The sequence below is a fragment of the Macaca mulatta genome, chromosome 1 (assembly GCF_049350105.2).
Source record: "Macaca mulatta isolate MMU2019108-1 chromosome 1, T2T-MMU8v2.0, whole genome shotgun sequence".
NCBI classification, from domain to species: domain Eukaryota; kingdom Metazoa; phylum Chordata; class Mammalia; order Primates; family Cercopithecidae; genus Macaca; species Macaca mulatta.
In genome coordinates this window covers 27,431,088-27,451,867 of record NC_133406.1, presented here as the reverse complement: position 1 = coordinate 27,451,867, position 20,780 = coordinate 27,431,088, and the positions used below count along the sequence as shown (strand labels likewise).

At 33.6% G+C, this 20,780-nt stretch overlaps 1 protein-coding gene across 3 annotated transcripts in view; it reads left to right on the top strand.

Moving 5' to 3' along the window:
- Positions 1 to 18,936, top strand: part of KIFAP3 (kinesin associated protein 3) — a 146,780-nt gene extending 127,844 nt beyond the window's left edge. For 2 of the 3 annotated variants that reach the window (XM_015124832.3, XM_077999637.1), the window contains exon 20: positions 18,483 to 18,936. In XM_015124832.3, coding sequence (XP_014980318.1) covers positions 18,483 to 18,588 — 106 coding nt within the window. In that variant the 3' untranslated portion in view covers positions 18,589 to 18,936. Of the gene's footprint in view, positions 1 to 14,400; positions 14,470 to 18,482 lie in introns of all 3 variants that reach the window. The other variant, XM_028850267.2, reaches the window with a different exon arrangement.
- Positions 18,937 to 20,780: the final 1,844 nt, after the last annotated feature.

The window sequence follows — 20,780 nt, the reverse complement described above, 5'->3', positions numbered from 1 at the left end:
CAAGCCCTTTGTCATTCCTTCCCAGTGTTCTTTGCTGACTATTCATTCTGTTTTCCATATTTAAATGCTGGTTACTTCAGGGCTATATCCCTGTTCTCTATCCATACCCTATTTGGGGGGACCCTCTTTTCTAACTGCACCCACCACACCTAGGATTACATCCAGATCCATGGCTTTAAGTACCATTTGTAAACTTATATTTTTAGCTTAGACTTGTCCTTTGAGCACCATCCTTATTCCTTATGCTATCCAATTGAATGTTTTGTAAAATTATCAAACTTAGCTTTTTATTTCTCACATATAAACAGGTTCCTCCCATAATCTTCTCATCTCAGTATATGTCACCACCATCCACCCAGTAGTTCAAGCTTTAAACTTTGGAATCTTCCTTATTATCTCTCTTTTCTTCATCAGTAGCCTCTCTCTCCACTGCAAACCATCTGCATGTCCTATTGTTTTCATTTCATTTCTAGAATAGGTCTGAAATTTGGCTATTTATTTCCATTTTCACTGTTAGTATCCTATTCCATGCCACCATCATCTGCCACCTGAACCATTCAATAGCCTAATATTCCTGCTTTTACACTTCCCTTCTGCTTCATTTTTTCCACAGTAGCCATCATGATCATTTTCAAGTATGTCATACCACATATCTCACCTGCCTTCAGTGGCTCCCCATACTCCTGTAATAAAATACAAATTTCTTACCATGTTCTATAAAGTCCTGCATTATTCGACACTTATCTACATCTCCAGCCTCATCAAATGTTCCAGTTATAATTGCTTGTTAATTCTACCCACTCTGGACCCCCTTCTCTTCCCCAGACATTCACCAAGTTCTTTCTCACTTCACCTTTGCGCTTAACTTGAATAGTCTTTCAACTTTTTAAATAACTGGCTTCTTCTTACCTTTCAAATCTCAGTTCAAATATTACTTCTTCAGAGAGTCTTTTCCTAAGAGAATTATCAAAGAAGCTGCTTCTGCCTCATCTAACCTAGTAGTTTAATTTTTGTTCACTTGTTTATTCTCCCTCCTACCACAAGAATACAGTCTCTAGATGGGCAAGAACTTTGACTGTCTTTTTCCAAGTTGTATCTACTGGCACACACTAGGTTCTTAATAGACGTTTGTTTAATAAAAGTTATAAAGGTCAGAGCCAGTATTCAGACATAGATGTCTTACTCCATTTCCCATGCTGTTTTATTTTCAGTGTGAACTTTTTTATAATTTCTTAATTTTAATTTTTACTATTTCAGTATCCTTTCAAATGTACAATGCATATCATCTATTAAATATATAATCAAGTAGATGTGTATTATATATCCTGCTTACGGTATCATATGCTTTGTATTATAAAATTGTTGATAGGAGCCTATGCTATATGGGAAAATTTTTTAATAACCTAGGTAAGATAAAAACAGACTTTAAATAGGCATATTTTACACAAATGAAGATGCTTGCCTTCATAATTAAGATCCAGTTAAGTGATTCTTAGTGTACTTGTATTATACTACTACAAGTCTAATTAAATATACCGAGAAGTACCCATCTATACTGAATATAAGCACAATCTCTATCAGAAAAATTTTCTTTTATTTTCAAAAATAACTCTTATAATGTCCCAATATTACGAGTGTATAAAATCATATTTCTAGTCCATTTACTTTAGCCTAAAGAAACATTATAGGTTCACCATAATGGAGGAAGAAATAATATGATTAGTGTTCAATTTCTCATTAACAATAGCAATAACCAACTGACTAGAATTGCAAAATAATTATTTTCTTGGAGTTACATTTTTCATGGAGAAAGATCAGTAGAATACATGCTTGGAAGTCACATAATTTCAGTTATAGTCAATTTCATTGCTGATTTGCTGTAAAATTTTTTTTTTCAGTTTTGTTGTACCTGGAGAAATGGCTCTATGTTTAAACATCAAGGAGTATTTGTTTTAAGAATTTTTACGGCTGTATCTTTAGAGAATAGTGTAATTTTAGAGGATGGTTATGACTTTAGAGGATATTAAAGTTGGTTGTATCTTTAGAGGATCTTAAAGTTGTATCTTTAGACTGTGTCTTAAAGTTGTATCTTTAGTTGGTTGTATTTTTAGAGGATAATCAGAATATTTTAAAAATCTGTATTAGTTTTCATAGTGCAATAGCTTAAGTTCTGTAGCAACAAATACTACTCCATACTTAAAATGAATAGAGTTTCCTTGTTTGTGTTTCTTTCTTATTACCAGGTTATAACTAATGATCTGTTAGTAGTCAATAAATCATAAAAATAGTATATATGCTGTTGGGATTTTTTTGTTGTTATTGCTGTTATTTCCAAAAGATACTTATAATTTTACTTAAAGTTTCTGTGATGACAGGTGAAATTAACTTTATAAAACACAAAATATAGGATAAAATATAGAATCACTTAATGTTTGCTTTTAACACTTAAAATTTCCTTTATTCATAACCTTTTTAGTTGACAAGCACTTGGATGAGGTCTAGGGATATAGAGGTCAGTAAGAAATAATCTCTTTCTCTTTAAGAGGCTTATATAGTTCAGGGTTAAAAGTATAATTTTTTGAGATGAGTTAAAGCATTCTATTTATTATTCTTTCAGCTTTCTGTTTTGAAAATATTTAAGGGTAATAGTATTATCAGGCTTATAAAAGTAATACTACGTTGTCAGTATCTGGACATCAATGGTCTTTCATCTGTTTCTGCCCACTTGTATGTTATTCCAATATCTTGAGATATATATATTTCTCTAAAAATTAAGGAGAACTCAGATGTTTAAGATGTTTCTTCTACTGTAAATAGAATAAATAATATTTGTCTATTAGAAATATTTCCAGTAGAATAAACATCTTAAATATTTCTGAATTCTTAATTTTTAGAGGAAACAGAATTAATTATATTTAGAAAAGAATGCCACTTTATCTTAAATAATACTTTCCCTCCTTATATTTTATGAAGAGCATGATATTTGGAGTGTGTCATTCATTAACTTACTTCTGGTACAAAAACACAGACCTTTAGTATCTTCTTATACACACACAAAAAATCTAGAGAATGTAAATTTTCTTAGAAAAAAGTAAATAGGTCCAGATTTTATAGCATTTTAAGCTAAGCAGTACAATATTTGTCAAAGAACCACATTATTTTTGAAATATAACTTTTTAAATTATATATGCTGTTTCATAAAATATCATACTTTCATGGTCTGATAATTCACTAATGTTTAATTACTTCTTTACAGCAATAAGTAGTTTGGAAGGATTAGTCGAAACAACAGCTTTTGTGTCTTTGTAATAGAGATATTCCCTCTTTAGAAACACATCAGAGTCCTAAAAAATGTAATTTGAATAATTACAGGTTTGGGGAGAACCATTTTATCAAGGAGCTTGATATAAATGTTGATTTTCTATGACTCCCATCTCATGGGTGAAAGTTTTACTGAGTTAAAACTGACTTTTCATTTTATATAGATAGATACTCCCAAGGGAACAAGGGACAAACATTTTAGTCTTTGAAATTCTTTTAACACTGACATCATAGCTATTGATGAATTTTTAACACTTTTCATTGGAAGAGTTTTAAATTATAAAGGATTTGTTAAAATGCGTCAGGTTTTCTAATTTTAAAAAAGTGGTCTTTTGAAAATGGAGGTGATGTCTGGAGTTAAAGGATTAATTATGAACTATAATCTTATAGAATTTACCTGTAGGAATTTTAGGCTAACACGCAGTCTTCCAGTATTAGCCCAAATTACTTGGTAATCTAACGCTCAGTTCCTCCATGAATTAGATAGAACTCAGACCTGCTCCAAAGAGACAAGTGTGGGACTCTGTAATATAATTTATTTTCAAATGCTACTTTGTTTTGTGTTTAAACATAATTATTAGTAATTTTCTAATCATTTTTCTAATATTATAGTTAATTATGGGTATATGTAAAATCTGTGTGTATTTATTTTGATTCTTAAGTAAAAGCTACATATTTCTATGGTCTCATTTTAGAGTAGAAAGGCACAATTAACAAAAGCTGTCTTGCACCCTTTGAATAAGCTAAGGATTTTAAATAGTCTTTTGAATACACTTAAACAGGAACATAATCAATGATTTCCTGAACATAATTCTCTTTTTATGAACATAAGTCAACATTATATTTTAAGAAATATAATGTATTTTATATATTTTAAGCCTGTTTTCTTTGTTTAGCTTTAGAAGAAACTATATCTAAAGTTGATACACCCCGATTTTTCAGGGTTTTCCAGCCAAAAACAAAGCACCTTCCTACTGGCCTGTCAGAAATTAAAAGGCACAGCGATCTTGAAAAGGAATCCAGATTTGTGTAGACAGTATCAAGTGGCTAATTTAGAGCCCCTCAAGTGTGAAAGGATGGGAGGAGGCTTCTATGAACATAGTTAGGCAAGTAAATTTTTAAAATACAACTGTAGCTTAAAATTTACATCTTTTCAAATTTATACAAGAAACCCTATAAAGCTATATTGATAAAGGTGCCCAACTTCATGCTGAGATATTTTTGAGGTGATAAATATGCAAGAGCTCTTAAAAGTCAAAAAATATTTTTTAAAAACATTGTAAAATGCATTAAAAAAGTGTTTTTAAAAAGCATTTTAAGAGTTCTTAAAAATCTCAAAAAAAGTGTTTTTAAAAACATTCAAATATTTTTAAAAGTATTTTTAAAAAAGTTTTCAAAGCCTTCATAAATTTTAGGCTATTATAATTTACCTCATTCTTTTTATACACTATGGGGAAAAAGAAACTATTACAGTTTTATACAGTTGCATGTTACGTGATCCCCCAGCAAAGTCTAGGGAAGGGAGATACTCTTTGCCATCAGCAAGTAGATACCATAGTTATTTTAAATTGAATCAATTTGTCCCTTTTCCTGCATACTTGAAATAACTAATATAGATATACCTATATGCTCATTCAGAATACTGTCTAAAGCCTAGATAATCTCAAAAATGTATGATGCATTCCATCTCCCTAAAGAATTCTCATAGTTGCCCAGCTTTGCTTATAAGTGCCAGATTGTTAGGTTGGCACAAGCCCAAAGACAACACACATCGCAGAATGAAAATACTCCACCCTAAACGTTTTCATGACCTGTGTGCACTTTTCTAAGAGAAGCCAACACTGGCAGTAAACCTGAGTATAGGAATGTGTACAGTGTGAGAAGTGATGATTTACATGAGATAAAAACCTTACCCTTGATTAACTACTTTCAAAATAAACTCACTGAGTATAAAATAAGATGAAAAAGCATGTAACTAGAATATTTCAGTAAGTTTCCTCCCTAAAGGTGTTATTTTCATCAATCGTGACATAGAATCTAAAGGGTTTTGATTGAACAATCTTAATACAAACAGTCCAGTCTTACTACGGTAAAAGGAAAGAACGATTGGCCATGGCATTATTTTAGTGCAACAACAATTAGTATGCCTATGTGGAGGCATAAATCTCTATGAATTATGTAGGAGCCCTATAAAGGCAAACAGAAAGCATGTGTATGAAGCTTGCCAAGTATGATAGAGTATACCTTAACTGTCTAGATCATTAGGCAGAAGCCAGAATTTCCTAAGCATTTCTAGGGAAGTATTCATCATTTTCATGTCATAACAATAACACCACCAAATATATACTATATGCGGGTACTTTTCTTGGAAATACAATAATTTCAAGGCATAGAGGTGTTAAAAGATATAGCCATTATTCTTATTTTACAAAGAAAGAAGTCATGTCAAAGTTAGTTATGGATATAGACTGAAACAAGTTATCCGTGGAGACACAAATCCCATTCAGATATTCTAGTTTTGAAGTAATTGCACCCTACTAACTTTAAGAAAATTTAGGAGTTATTGATAACTTCATAGTTTGTACTTAAGTTCATTTGGCTGAATTTCATAAACTTAATTGCTAGTCCTTAAATTAAGAGGGGAAATGCTTATTTACATGAGTGACAAAGAAGAAAAAAGATAGTGTTTCCTTAGGCTGATTTAAGAATAATTTTAACTTAAAATATGACTCTTACAAGTCAGATAAACAATTGTCATGTATTTCTACATTCCAGTCTACACTGAATTTGTTTATATCAATGCAAAGTGTGACCAAAGGATGCTTAGCCCTATTCTTTGAAGATGATATAGAAACACCATGCTTCATCATCAGAAGACATGTAATCTTACAATCTATAGTCTTATACCTGAACAGAAAATGAATTTTCCTTTTTTAAAAAAGAAACCTATAATGTAACAGTTAAATATAGTCTTAAGGATCAAGAAAGCTTATAACAGTAGAGATTTACTTTAATACCTGTTCTTCTAATGCGTTTCTGTTATATTATGCAGTATTCTGAGATCCTAAACATTCTAGAGGACGTTAAATAACTGTGATATATTTTTCCAACCTGTGTTTATTACTGAAATTACTGAATTAATGGCTGCAAAACATCAAATAATACTGCCCAATATAAATCTTTTGACATACCCTTGTAAAGCAAGGAAATGCCTTTGTGTGTGTGTGTGTGTGTGTGTGTGTGTGTGTGTGTGTGTGTGTGTGTATTTGCAATTATAAGTTTAGAATCAAATTTTTTTAATTATGCTTAGCTATTTAAAAAGATGCACTTTTAATGTGTTTAAATATAGTTCCTATTATCTATATGTTTGCCCTCAATTTTGGAAAAATGTTAGTTTGATTTAGCTTTCCAGAAACGTCTTTATCAGTCATTGCTCAATTTTTATCATCCAAATGTAATTTGACTATTATTTTAGCCTAAAAAATATTGACACAAATGAATAAGTAGATTATGAAATAAATAGGAGATTTTGTATTAAGCATCTTACGTTTGATAAGATTTTCAGGATTTTTTTAAGACAAACATTTGTCTGCTTCCTTGAAGTGAAAAGTTTCAAAACTATTCCAAAATGTTCCCAAACTGAATGATTTGTTTAAGGATTTTGGAGACACAAGTTTTAACAAAAAACGTAACATTAATTAAAAAAAAAAAAAAAAAAGACTGGTGTTATGTCAGTAGTGTTTTTTGTTCATATAAGAGAGACTCTTATTATGTCCATGGAGGTAGCGTGTATGTTAGATGACTGTATTAACTTTTATTTTTGTTCATATGTCAGACTTGCCTGTTTTATAAAGAAAGATGGGGAGTTGATATAGCCCATTTTGTGTACTACTTGTGATAATTTTATATTCCATTTTTTGAATTTGTTCATTTCAATAGTGCATTATCACTTTAAGATTCTGGTTGGCGCTTAAATTACAGTAACTAAAGGTTATTTTTCATATTTTAACCAGTTTAACCAGAGTTTTTAGTACTAGTATTAAGTTTTGAATTATGTTTGAGGTCTTAGATTTTACAGCATGTTTAGTTTCTTTTCATTTCTTATTAGTATTTTTCAGTACTTAATAGTCTCTTGCCCCCACCTCCAACAAGAACTTTCCTTTCTGTTCAACATCAGAAACATTTTCCTTTTGGCATGTGCTTTCTAGTTCCCCAAACACTATAAGCAAATTGGAAAGTTCAGCTGTCATTCTTGGAAGGTTACAGATCACACTAGCAGCCTGAGTAATCCAAGAGGTTTTAAGTATCATAGCATTTAGTTTAAAGTGAAATTTGCTCTGACAGGGCTGGCAGACCAATAGGAAAAAGAAATATTTGTGCTTGGAGAAGTGCATATGTAGAGACCAAAAGTATAACTGATGGCTGGAAGTGATTTCAGTCTAAAAAAACAAATCATTAAGAGAGTGCATAGGGGTAAAATACACAGTTCATATTTTAAAGAGTCTCAAAATGAACCAGCAACTAAGGTTAGCATTACATAGTAATTAGTTGTGGTGTTCAGGCTTTAACTCACTCAGTACCAGACAGTATAGTTAAACTATCACTGAAAAAACATTGCTACTTACATGATATTCTCTAGTTTAAGCCCATAGCAGTAATTTTTTTACCTTAGAAAACCAGGGTATTATGACAGATTATATAAATGTTGAACCAGTAACAGACAAACAATTATTTAAAGGAGGTGCTAATGACTCGGTTTATTGACCTAGGGGTTATTTAAGCCACTCAGCAAGTTCCCTTAACATTTGGTGGTATGAAATGAAGCATTGCTTGATAGTATAGAACTGCCAATTTTAAGAAGTCCTTGTACTTAATGGAAGAAATGTAAGTTAAAGATGACTAGATGGCATACCTTCGTTAAAATATTGCCAGAAAAAGCCTGAGACCATTATAGGTTTGAGTAAATATTCACTTCAACTTGATAATCACCTCTGACAACTTCCATTAGGTACCTATTAGAGCATTTTTTCTGTTAATAACTACAAATAAGGAAAAATAAAATATCTTTTAATGGCTCCAGTTGTTTCTTGCAAGTCATTGTTCTCTTCAAGAAAGCCTATTGTGAGCCAGAGAAATCTAAAATTTATTTTTTTTTCTTCGAATGTGCAGATAAATAATAATAAAATGGGTCAGACATGGTGGCTCACGCCTGTAATCCCAACATTTTGGGAGGCTGAGGCAGGTGGATCACCTGAGTTCAGGAGTTTGAGGCTAGCCTGGCCAACATGGCAAAACCCTGTCTCTACTAAAAATACAAAAATTATCCAGACATTGTGGTGTGGGCCTGTAATCCCAGCTACTTGGGAGGCTAAGGCAGGAGAATCACTTGAATCCAGGAGGTGGAGGTTGCAGTGAGCCAGGATTGCACCATTGCACTCCAGCCTGAGCAAGAAGAGTGAAACTCCACGTCAAAAAAAATAGTGATAATAAAATGAAAAGGACTTCCAGCAAGATGGTAGACTGAGCTAATTTGGCAGGGACCACTGCTATACAGATAATATGTAAATGGTAGACAAAAATGTAACAGAAACTTACATGACCAAGTTCATAAGAAAGATAGGGAATACCCCAATGACAAAAAAAAACACCCACAGGAATATTGAACTAGGTATGGGTTATTTGGTAAAGGAAGATGGAATTGAATTCTCTAAATAAAGCCTGGAATTTCAAAGGTCTACCTTTTTCTCATCAGTTGAAAAGAGGACTAAATGATGTTAATTCACCAGCCCAGAGAAGTGGCCAAAACTTGTCTGTGCTCAAAGACCCTCAGTAGGGGAAGATAGTCACTCATGTGAAAGAGAAGTCACAAGCTTGTTTCATGCACATGAGTGGGTTCAGAATTTACACCATATACTTAATTCAGGGAACCTTAGTCAAGAAATTGCCATTTAGATTGTTTCAGGACAGTGGAACTGCCAGGGCCCTGATACATTATAAACAAATACAGAACCTCTCTGTAGAAATAATTCCACAGCTCAAGAGCCAACAGACAGGAAAAAAAAAATGAAGTTGAAAGCACAATAAAATATTACAAAGTACACAAAGAAAGGAACCAGGTGCAGCAGTGCATACCTGTAGTCTTAGCTACTCTGGAGGCTGAGGTAGAGGATGACTTGAGGCCAAGAGTTGGAGGCTACAGTGCACCATGATTGTGCCTGTGAATAGCCACAATACTCAAGCCTGGGCAATATAATGAGACTTCATATCAATGAAAACATAAAAAGGACCATCATGAAAGAGAATCATCAGATTGTAATGGAAATCCCATTTTATCAATGTTCAATATGCTGAGGAGTTTAAATTTGATAAGCCTTGTTTTAAAGCTTAGTAAAGCCTGTGATTCCAGCACTTTGGGAGGCCAGGGCGGGTGGATTGCCTGAGGTCAAGAGTTCGAGACCATCCTGGCCAACATGGTGAAACTCCGTCTACTAAAAATACAAAAATTAGCTGGGTGTGGTGGCATGTGCCTGTAGTCCCAGCTACTTGGGAGGCTGAGGCAGGAGAATCACTTGAACCCAGGAGTCGGAGGTTGCAGTGAGCCGAGACCGTGCCATAGCACTCCAGCCTGGTAACAGAGTGAGACTCCGTCTCGGGAAAAAAAAAAAAAAAAAAAGCTTAGTAAAGTACATGACAGTACAAGACAAGCGCTCTAACAGCAAGAGTGTTAGGATGCCTGAGAATTACAGTTAATAGAAGAATCTCAATGAGACTATATAAAATGCAATAAATAAGTAAATTAATAAAAAGGAATAGAAAAATTAATGCAATGATATAGTATCAAAAAGTACCAAGTATAACATCTCCACATTAAAATATAGTCACTAAAATAATACTCTGGAGGCAGGTTAATCAACAGATTAAGATGTATAAGAAGAGAAGTATCACTTGAATGAAATTAGAGGACAGTCAATGGAATGGAATTTCTTTACCATTTAGAATAAATCAGTGACTGTTTTACACATGTTCCCTTCATCATTAGTACAAATTAGTTTTATCTGAAGTATCTCAGTGTAGTAACTAAATTGAAAGGAGTTTTCCCCAAGGTGTTTTCACCCTTAGAAATGACAGATGTCCTTCAAAAAATGTTTTTAGATGAGTATTTTAAATACAGCCTCCCACTACTCATATAATTTGCCCTTGATTTTTGAAAAAAAACACTAGTTTGAATTCATTAAGAATAAGAGTCTTTAAGATGCTTTAGCCACTTTTTTTATTATAATAAAAGAAAAAGTTATAATTATGCATATAAAAAATTAAGAATAAAACTAAATGGAAAATGACAACTAAACTTGATATATGCTGGTGAAACTCATTAGAAGACTTCTTAACCATGCTCTTGGATTTTATTTTCTCAACAATACAAAAGTTCAGGTCCAAAGAAATGAGTAATACCTTTGAGCAACTTAAAATATATATTTATTACATATAGATTTATAGAAACAAGATGCCATTAATATCAGGTCAATGAAAAATTTTAGAAGCTATGTTATAGTAATAGTACTTTAACATTCATGCATATTACTTTTTTCAGTGTTCAAGACAATCAGCATCTTTTCTTATAACCTATTTTCTTAGGCACCCAACATTCACAAAACTTTTTTTGCATGTAACTGATAGGTACTTCTATTTAGCTGTAAATTATTTCATAATCATAAAACTGGACATTAATTATCTGCGAAAGCAATGGACGCCACATTCTATGAATGTTAAATGTGCTGAGAAGTTTAAATTTAATAATCCTTGCTTTGAAACTTTGTGAAAGTACCTGAAATTCAGTGGTAAGACAAGCTCTCCATCTAGTGGTTGGTCTATAAATGACAAACATTTAGATCTCGATGTAGTAACACATCATTTTACTAGTGTTAGGTATTGTTTTATACTCATTGTTTCATTCAATCTGCACATCTCTTCTTATTGTAAGAATTTCAAGGAGAAAATATTCTCTTTTCCAGAATAGTTCAGCCCTGTAGAAAATAGGGGCAAGCTTCTTCTACAGTCTGATTTCATCTATGTGGAATACCACAGCATCTCAGTCATTTGATGAAGCATATTCCCATACTAAGGGGGCAAAATTTGCTCCATTCCAATTAACTATAACCTTTAAAATTTCCAGACAGTTTTGAAATTCTTCTCCTTAAGTCTGAGTCCCCAACATGTAAAGGTATAACTAAATTTTTTTTTTTTTTTTTTTTTTTTGAGACAGGGTCTCACTCACTCTGTTTCCCAGACTGGAGTGCAGTGGCGGTGATGGCTCACTGCAGCCTCCAACCTCCTGGGCTCAAGTGATCCTCCTGCTTCAACCCCATAAGTAGCTGGAACCATGGGTGTGCACCACCATGCCTGGATAGTTTTCTGTATTTTTGTAGAAATGTGGTTTTCCAATGTCTTGAACTCCTGTGCTCAGGCAATCTGCCTACCTCAGCCTCCCAAAGTGCTGGGATTTTAGGCATCAGCAACAGCACCTGGCCTGATAAAACTATTTTAAATGAGAAAAGATGGTCCGGGCACAGTGACTCACGCCTATAATCCCAGCACTTTGGGAGGCCGAAACGGGTGGATCACAAGGTCAGGAGTTCAAGACCAGCCTGGCCAAGATGCTGAAACCCAGTCTCTACTAAAAATAGAAAAATTAGCCGGGTGTGGTGGCACACACCTTAATCCCAGCTACTTGGGAGGCTGAGGCAGGAGAATCACTTGAACCCGGGTGGCAGAGGTTGCAGTGAACCAAGATCACACCACTGCACTCCAGCCTGGGCAACAGAGCAAGATTCCTTTTTTTAAAAAAAAAAAAAAACAGAGAAAAGATAACATTGTTGTGAATTGTAGCATATTTGATCATTGTTATTTCTGCCAGTACCCCTCTGTAGGTTCTCATTACTTCACATTTGGACAGCTGTAATAGTTTCTTCAGTGTTTATGATTTTGCATCTCAACCCCCTTTCCTACTACAATTATCTTTCTAAAACATAGAATTTGGTCATTCTCTTTCTTAGGAACTGTTGACGACTCTCCAGAAGCCACCAGTTCTTAGCTTTATGAAAAGCTTCAATATCTAGTCCTAACTGCCCTTTCTAGCCTTATCTCCTGCCACTTGCTGATATCATAAATCTAAAACTTTAACCATAACAAACCATTTGCTCTTCATCGGCCACTCCTCTCTGTTGCTCAGGCTGCTCCACCATCAGGAATTTTGTCTCTCTTCGCCTGTGAAATCTTACTTGTCCTTTAAGACTCATTCATTCATTAATTCATGTATTTCTTTGAATACATGTCAGATACAATACTAGAGGCTAGGGATATAGCAATGGCCAAGACAGTCCTTGCCCTCCATGGTGTTTGTTTTCTAATGGGAAAGAAATACAATAACAAAATATGTCAGGAAGTAACAGATGCATTAAATCAAAGTATTTTGTATGAAGACTTTCTAGCTGCCAAGATTCTCCTGAAGCAATTTGTACATGTCTCTAAGATACTCTTATGTTAAATATTTGGGCCCCCTCTTTTCTTCTGTAGCAATTTATACATATGCTACAGTAGTATGACATCAGGTTATTATCAGAATATTTCTTCCATGTTAGGTGCCTCCAATCCTTATAGTCAAGGACTATGTCTTATTTATTATTGCCTTCCCAGCATGTGTTTTTTCCTTGGCTTCAAAAACTATACTTAGAACATTGTAGGAACTCAGTAAATGTTTCTACTATTGGGATAGGTGAATGGATGGGCAAATGGTATATAGAGTCACTATTAACAATAGACCTAAATTTCCCATGACAAATCATACTTAAGCTGAAATTACCCTGATGATCAATTAACAATCTACTTAGAAAGGTAAACATACTAAATACTGATTTTGATTCTATAATCAATATATTGAAGAAATTCATAAAAAGAATGAAGTATTCTAAGAAATTATGAAGAAGTAATTTCATATGGTTTTATAATATCCTGGAAAGTTTCTTCCTATAACAGCTCATGTTAAATTCTTTCACTTGACAATTCCAAAAGCATTCCAGCCTTCAATATTACCTGATGGATCACAAAGACTGGTTTGTTAAGAAAAATCACTGTTGCCTATTTACAAATATGTAGTCATAAATGATTTTGTCTTGGGAAGAATAGAATTCCTAAAGACAGACTCAGACCAAAAAGATGAAATTCAGCATGGTAGTTATAAGTAAATTTTGAATGTGTGTGTGTGTGTACACACACAACTGTACATATATATAAAAAACTTAATGTTACATATAACAATATTATATAAGTACATACAACTCAATGTTATGTATATACATATACACATATATACACAATTATAAGCAGTCAATATTGGGCAACTTTGTGATAATATCTTCTTAAAAATTTTGTTTAAGATTAATACAGTTTTAACCTACAATAGTATAAAGTCAGATATAGGATTTTTATTCTGTACTGGTTTCAGACCACATCATAAGTATCATGTTAATTTTAGCTTCTTCATTTGAAGACAAACACTAGAAAATGGAAGTGGTTTTAGAGAGCAAGTGAGATGGTAAAGATTGAAGACCATGTAATGAGGCTTGAGTAAACCAGGGCTGTGGAACAGTCATATCAAAGAGGAATTGGACTCCTTGTGTGGTTTCAGAGGGTAATTCTAAGACTAATTGAACTGGATTTTAGAGCTGTGTAATAAAGAACTTTCCAACAGTTTTACATATCCATAAATGGAATGAACTGCCTTGACAAAGTAGTGAGCACTTCTTTCTGGAGATGTTCAGACAAGAGCTGGATAGACCCTGTCAAGGATGTTGTGAATAAAAGTGTAGCCAAGATTATTTCCTAAAATGTTCCCAAGTCAGACTTCCATGAGCCTATGAAACAATAATTTGGCCTGCATTTATTCTTTTTTGTAGCCATTTACTAATAAATTCATTACTTGCTCTACATTGATATTGCTGACCTAGGAATTTAAAAGAAGAAAAAGACTTGTGTTGCTTTTATCTCATTTTAATAAAATAATGATACTTTTCACTTATGCAGCACTTTTCATCCAAGGATTTCAAAGTGCTTTACAAATACGCACTAATTAAGCCTCACAAACAGCCAGAGGTAGGTGATTTTCTTCTCTTTCTACAGGAATGTCAACTCTGGCCCAGAAATTTAATAAGAGCCTGTGAGTGCCTGGGATTCCTTACTGGCTGCCATTCCCTTGTTATGTGCTGCATGTGAAGCATCACTTGTCATTTCCAGATTTCTTTTTTCCTGCTCTAAATCATCTCAAGTTTAGAATTCTAATGATTGCTATTACAAATGTGTTTGAAGTCTTGTAAATATTAGTGAAAACTCAGTCTTCTGCTTGCTGAATGCTAATTAGATTTCTAAATTTATTTAAAAAAACACACTCTAGATGTGGTTTTCTATTTGTTGTTGAGTTTTAAATATAATTTTTGTCTTTTAAAGAACTTGTCATTTTTCTTCCTAGGTACCCAGAAATAATTGTTATTGGGAAATAAAACTTAATGGCAGATTGACTTTTTGCCCTTATCATTCCTAGTTATCTTTTCGCAATAAACAATAACTATTTTCTTTGGACCAGAATTATGTATTTTCAGGAAGAGACACTGTATTTTGGTGATTCAAAGGTCCAAAATATGTTATCTGAACATTAAGGATAAAGGTGAAATGACACTAAATAACCAATCCTGTAAAGAAAAAGTACTATAATAGTGGCATATACTAATCTAGAGGGATACACCACTTTTTATGTGGGTTAGGAGTAGCAAGAAGAAACTATGTACATACAGAGACACGCACCCTACAAGATTGGATTAAATTCCAGTATACTTATAAATAGCCACGTATTCAAACTGGTATCTGAAGCAAAATGGTCACACAAGGCAAGAGCAGATGTGGCATATCACAGCTTACTTTCCCTTGCTTCTCAGGGCCCCTAGTGAGGGCATACAAATTCCTGTGATACACACTATTAAAGTCAAGTCTTTCCAGATCAGGAAAGCACAATTTTTGCTGCAACATTGCCTTTCTATATTCATAATTTCTATCTCCTTCAAGAATTTACATGAAGAATCTATCTGCTTCTGTTTAAAGGAAAACTCTCCTGGTTTTGAACTAAACTCAGCATTAGCAAGGCTATATCCTTTTCCCAAGGAAAAAAGTAAAGTGTCTACATATTCCAAAAGAATATCTCCAGGTTTTAGCATCCTGGAAAGCCTAATTTCCCCCACTATATTAGAAAGAATCAAATGAGAGGGATTAAAGAAACAAACTATTTGTTTCACAGTGAATTTAATTAAAAATGTATTAATTCTGTAGATATAGTTGATTTTTCATAATACAAAAGGACCTAGGACCTATGTCAATGTATTCTCTAAACTGATCATAAATGTTTTAAATATTTTTTTCTTTAAACAGCAAGTTCATCTGTGATACATAATGAAGAATTCCAGAAAAGATCATTTTAGAGTTTGGTTTCAAATTTTATTCCTTTTTCCCCAAATGATATTTGTATATAGAAATTCAGAAAATTAAATGATGTCCTCTACACTGTAATACCCACAGGTGTCTCTGGGTGAACTGTTGACTGCATAAATAGATCTTTACCATAGTAACCTAAAGACCATGCTGTTCAAGACCAGAGATTTATAGGTTCAGAAACTCAGACTCATCAGTGCTCAAGGGTCATTCTTTCACTGACTTGGGACTTCTGATTCTTATCAACAATGTGCATGACATATTTTAAAAAGAATAAAAAATCCATTTGTTAATGTACAATGGAAGTTATAACCATCAGGTAGATTAGGTAATATCTAAGTTTATTATTTACCCTATTGGCAAATTACATGGGAAAACAATGATCAATAGTTTGCCTATTAGTCATAGAAATAAAAAAAAGGGGGAGAATTTTGCAACTTGAATGTAGAATGGCCTCAGACTCTGAGAATGTTAAATTCCCTTCCTGACTGAGGACCAAACTGCAAAAAAGGCCAGATATTCCTTATGGTGTTATAGCTTACCAGATCACCACACAATTGCTTAGGTGGCTACAACCAGCATTGTAGCCGAGAAGCTCCTTGTTTTGTGCCAACGACTGGCAAACTCCCTTCTGAGGACCATCTTCTTTTAGATAAAATTACAGTGATATTGCTAACAAGTCATCTGTGAGATACTCTGTTTTGAAGGTGCCTTTTCATATTTCCTCACTGTCCCATATATGCCTCTTGTTTTCAAATTACTGAAATAGATCTTGCCATAGCCCCCAGATTGAGAAACGAACATAAGATTAACTTGTGTTTAACCTAAGTTTACTGCTATTTGGCCTCAGAGGAGTTGCTAAAAACGATAAGGACTGGTTAAAGACAGGTAATAAGCAGAAAGATGAAGAAGGAACAAGTTGAAATCCAAGCTATGTAATCAACAGTTGTATAATGGAGAGTTCTTTAGATAGATAATTACTTGTTAGCCTTAGTGCTTGCAGAGAAAGGTTTTCAATAACTTTTACTCTAATTTTAAGCTGATACCAGTGCCTCTTAGTTCACTGACTCCATTAATTTCTGAAACATCTGTTAAGCTACCTCTTGATTCCCTCATCACAAAATTTAGTCTCTCTTCCCATGAGACCAAAGTAAGAAAAGGTGCTTATATTTTTACCATTTCAAAATAAAATGTAGACTTAAAAATTTCAACCAACTTTGAGAAACTATAGACAAAGTTTTGATGTAGGAGGAGCCCAAAACAATAAATTGTGTCCAGGACTGCTCAGTACAAATGCTAACCTGAAACTTGTATTTCAGAACTTCCATTCTCCTAAAGGGTAGAGTCACTGGACCAGTATGTGTTATATGTATTTTGGCTCTTTACATTTACTCTTTAGTTCCATCTTAATACACACCAGCATGCGTGCACACGCACACATGCACATACACACATTTATTTAAAACCTTCACATTTTAATAGTTACTTCTAAAGTGTGTCAACTTAATCTCACTCTGAGTGTGACAGAGAGTTAGTGCCTGTGTGAATATATTTTTTCATCAGATTCAGCTTTTGCTATTGAGGGAAAATTATCTTTCCATCTCCTCATGTAGTGCAAACTTAAATCATTTAAATATGTTTTATTTTTCCAAAACTTACATTTCTGCATTACAAATGGTTTCTATTGATTGGAAGTCAAGCTCACTAGCATTCACTGCATGAGCTATGCATGAGCATGTTAAGGCCACCATATTCTGCCTGGTAACATTAATACTTTGTCATTTTCCTAAGTGTCGGATAATTCCCTGACCTTTAAAAAGGACTTTGGAGAACAGATTTTCCTCTAAATAATGTATTAATAGATCAACAAGTAATTTTTTTAATAATCATGAAGTTTAACATACTTGAAGCTATCTTTACAGCTCTGAAGGTTATCTTTGGGTTTCTGTTTTTTCCATAGAATAAGTTGAACCAGAATTTGTAATTGCCTTGCTGTCACTCAAAAGAAATAGATACTTTTTGTAATTGTTTGCATTGAGGAATCAGAGGAAGGATTTGCAGATCAAATCTGACTAATTTTCACATTTTGTCAAATTCCTTATCTTGTTCTTTTAATCATAGGCTTATGGTATGATTTGGCCCTGCATGAGAGTTCACTGATATAACTCAAACACATGTTTTTACTAAAAGTGGAATTAGTCCCATATCGTCATATGAAAAGACATTATAAACAGCAAAACTCACTTTACTACAGTTTTATTTTTATCATTCCCTAGCAATATATTACTGATCATTGCTAGCATGTAAAATCTTTTCATATTTTTGCTTAAGAGCCATATATAAGTAATTCATTAAATAAAACTTTTCTAACTTGATTCTTCCACTTTGTTTAGAATAGTACCTACTGACAGAGGTTTCTCATACTTTTAACACACATTGTTAGAAGTATTTTATTATATACACTTTTAATGGCTCTATTAACCTTAAGAAAAAAAAGTTAGTGATATCCACATAAATCACTATCCCTGCTAGGAGGAGAATGTTGCTGGTATAAAAATCTAGGCCTCTTAATCTGCATTGTGGATGTGTGATGAAAAACGTAGCTTATCTTTCCTTTCTCTCTTTTTTAGCCTTGGAATGGATGGCTTTGGCCAACCAGTTGGCATTCTTGGACGCCCTGCCACAGCATATGGATTCCGCCCTGATGAACCTTACTACTATGGCTATGGATCTTGATAAAGTATCTGTTTCCATGCGTTACCTCAGCTTAGAAGAAATCTGTGTGGGTTGGGTTAATTTTGGATCTTTGCCTAATAATGCATGTTGATGTTATTGTGGGTCTGTGTTTATTTTTATTTTTATATGTTGTTAGCTGCAGATTAACCCCAGCCCCTTCTGTCTTCTGTTAAGTACAGTCGATACTGACATTGTTCACTCATCAAACCACATCTTGATACTGAGTAACATTTCCCATGAGCCTCAAAACTGAATGCTGAAAAGCTACTAGACTGGAAAAGAAACACTGCATTATGTACGTTAAGTGACTAATTTAATTTCAATTAAAAAGTATAAAGTGAAAATGAATAAGTGAAAGTCATGTGTTTATATTTCACACGTTTCATTACGAATTACATGTTAACATAGGGTGCACATGAGTTTTATTTTTTGTCCTTTTTTTCTGCTTGTAAAGTCTTGAGTAATTCATATAATATATGCTACCTTTATAATTTATAAAAAGAACATCACCTTCATATTCCATGCCATGTGCCTGAAAGTTTCCTTCCCAAAGTTTATTAACTATGAGTTTTCAATTAATAATGGAACATATGCCATAAGTTATTTATGGTTATAGTCTCTTCAGAGGTTTTAATTCATGTCTTCCTGGTTGTAATATAGAAATCCTAGGACAACTAGTATACAAGACAAGCGGTGATACAAGATTAGCATTTGGCTTTTAACTTTTATTCTTCATAAATTTAGTATCTAAACCATGGGAAAGCTAATTAAAAGTCTCATTATGGAAAACTAAGGAACAGAATATTTCACTCACTTTGGTACCCAGTTCCCAATTATTCACTTGTTTTTATAACATAGCTTTAGATAGCAAGAAATGGATGGACATTATATAATAATGAGTTTTAAAAGTAATTCAGTGTTTTCATATTGAGAAAAATGTTCAATTCTACTTGAAAAACTAAGCAAACAAATAACCATAATAATAACTATAATCAGAGATAGTTCCATGATCACCTGCTATGGAAGGAAATATGAAGCTTCAAAGGGAATACATAGATCAAAGATAAGACTTCTATTCTTGAATTTAAAATCTCGTTGATCTAAGTACACTATTTATTTGGCTTAAATTACATTTTAAGCAGAGGATAACATTTGGAAAAGGCCTTTGAAATAACTCAGTCTGCCTACTTATTTAAGAAACCAATCACATAAAGAATTTAAATGTAATCAACAGATATTTTCCTGACTACCTGCTATGTGTAAGGAAGTATATGATGCACCTTAGGGGATGCTTATGTTTATGTTTATGCCTTTGATCTTTCTGAAAACATACATTTATTTGTCTTAGTTTCTATTTTAACCATAAAATATTAAAGCTGGAAAAGGCCTTAGAAGCAACCCTGTCCAACTCTTTTTGCAGTCAAAAAAACTGTGGCCAGGAGAGGTTAAGTGACTTAGTCAATGACATAGCCTGTCTCTTTGCTTCCTATTCAGCAATCTCAGTACTAAATACCTTGTTTTATTATTTTCATGCATACAAAGTATAAATACACATAAGTGACATTAATAGGAAAATGATGCAAACATCCTATAGCTTTAACTTCCCTCATGTTGTTATAAACTGCTTTAGGAAGAACACCCCCCAAAATTGATAACATTCCCAGGGCTATGCTCACTGAATTTTACATGCACATACTCACTCTCCCTAATTTTTTTTCATTAGTTTAGGACTTAACAAATTTAAAAATTGTTTCCACTCAGGTATGAACTGGTTTACCATTGCATTATTTATGAAGGAGTGTTTTTCTAAAGAGATTAATAAGGAAGATTATCTAAAAAAAGATTTGTTTTAAAACAGGGTCTTGCTCTGTCACCCAGGCTGGAGTGCAGTGGCACAGTCACCTTTCACTGCCGCCTCAGCCTCCCAGGCTCAAGTGATCCTCCCACCTTAGCCTCCCAAGTAGCTGAGACTACAAGCATGTGCCACTGCACTGGGCTAATTTTTTGTTTACTTTTTGTAGAGACGAGGTCTCACTATGTTGCCCAGGCTGGTCTCGAACTCCTAAGCTCAAGTAATCCACCTGCCTCAGCCTCCAAAGTGCTGGGATTACAAGCATGAGCCACCATGCCCAGCCTAATATTTTTACATACTTCAGAGAACAAAAGGTTTTGGCCTTGGGCACTTTTAGAAA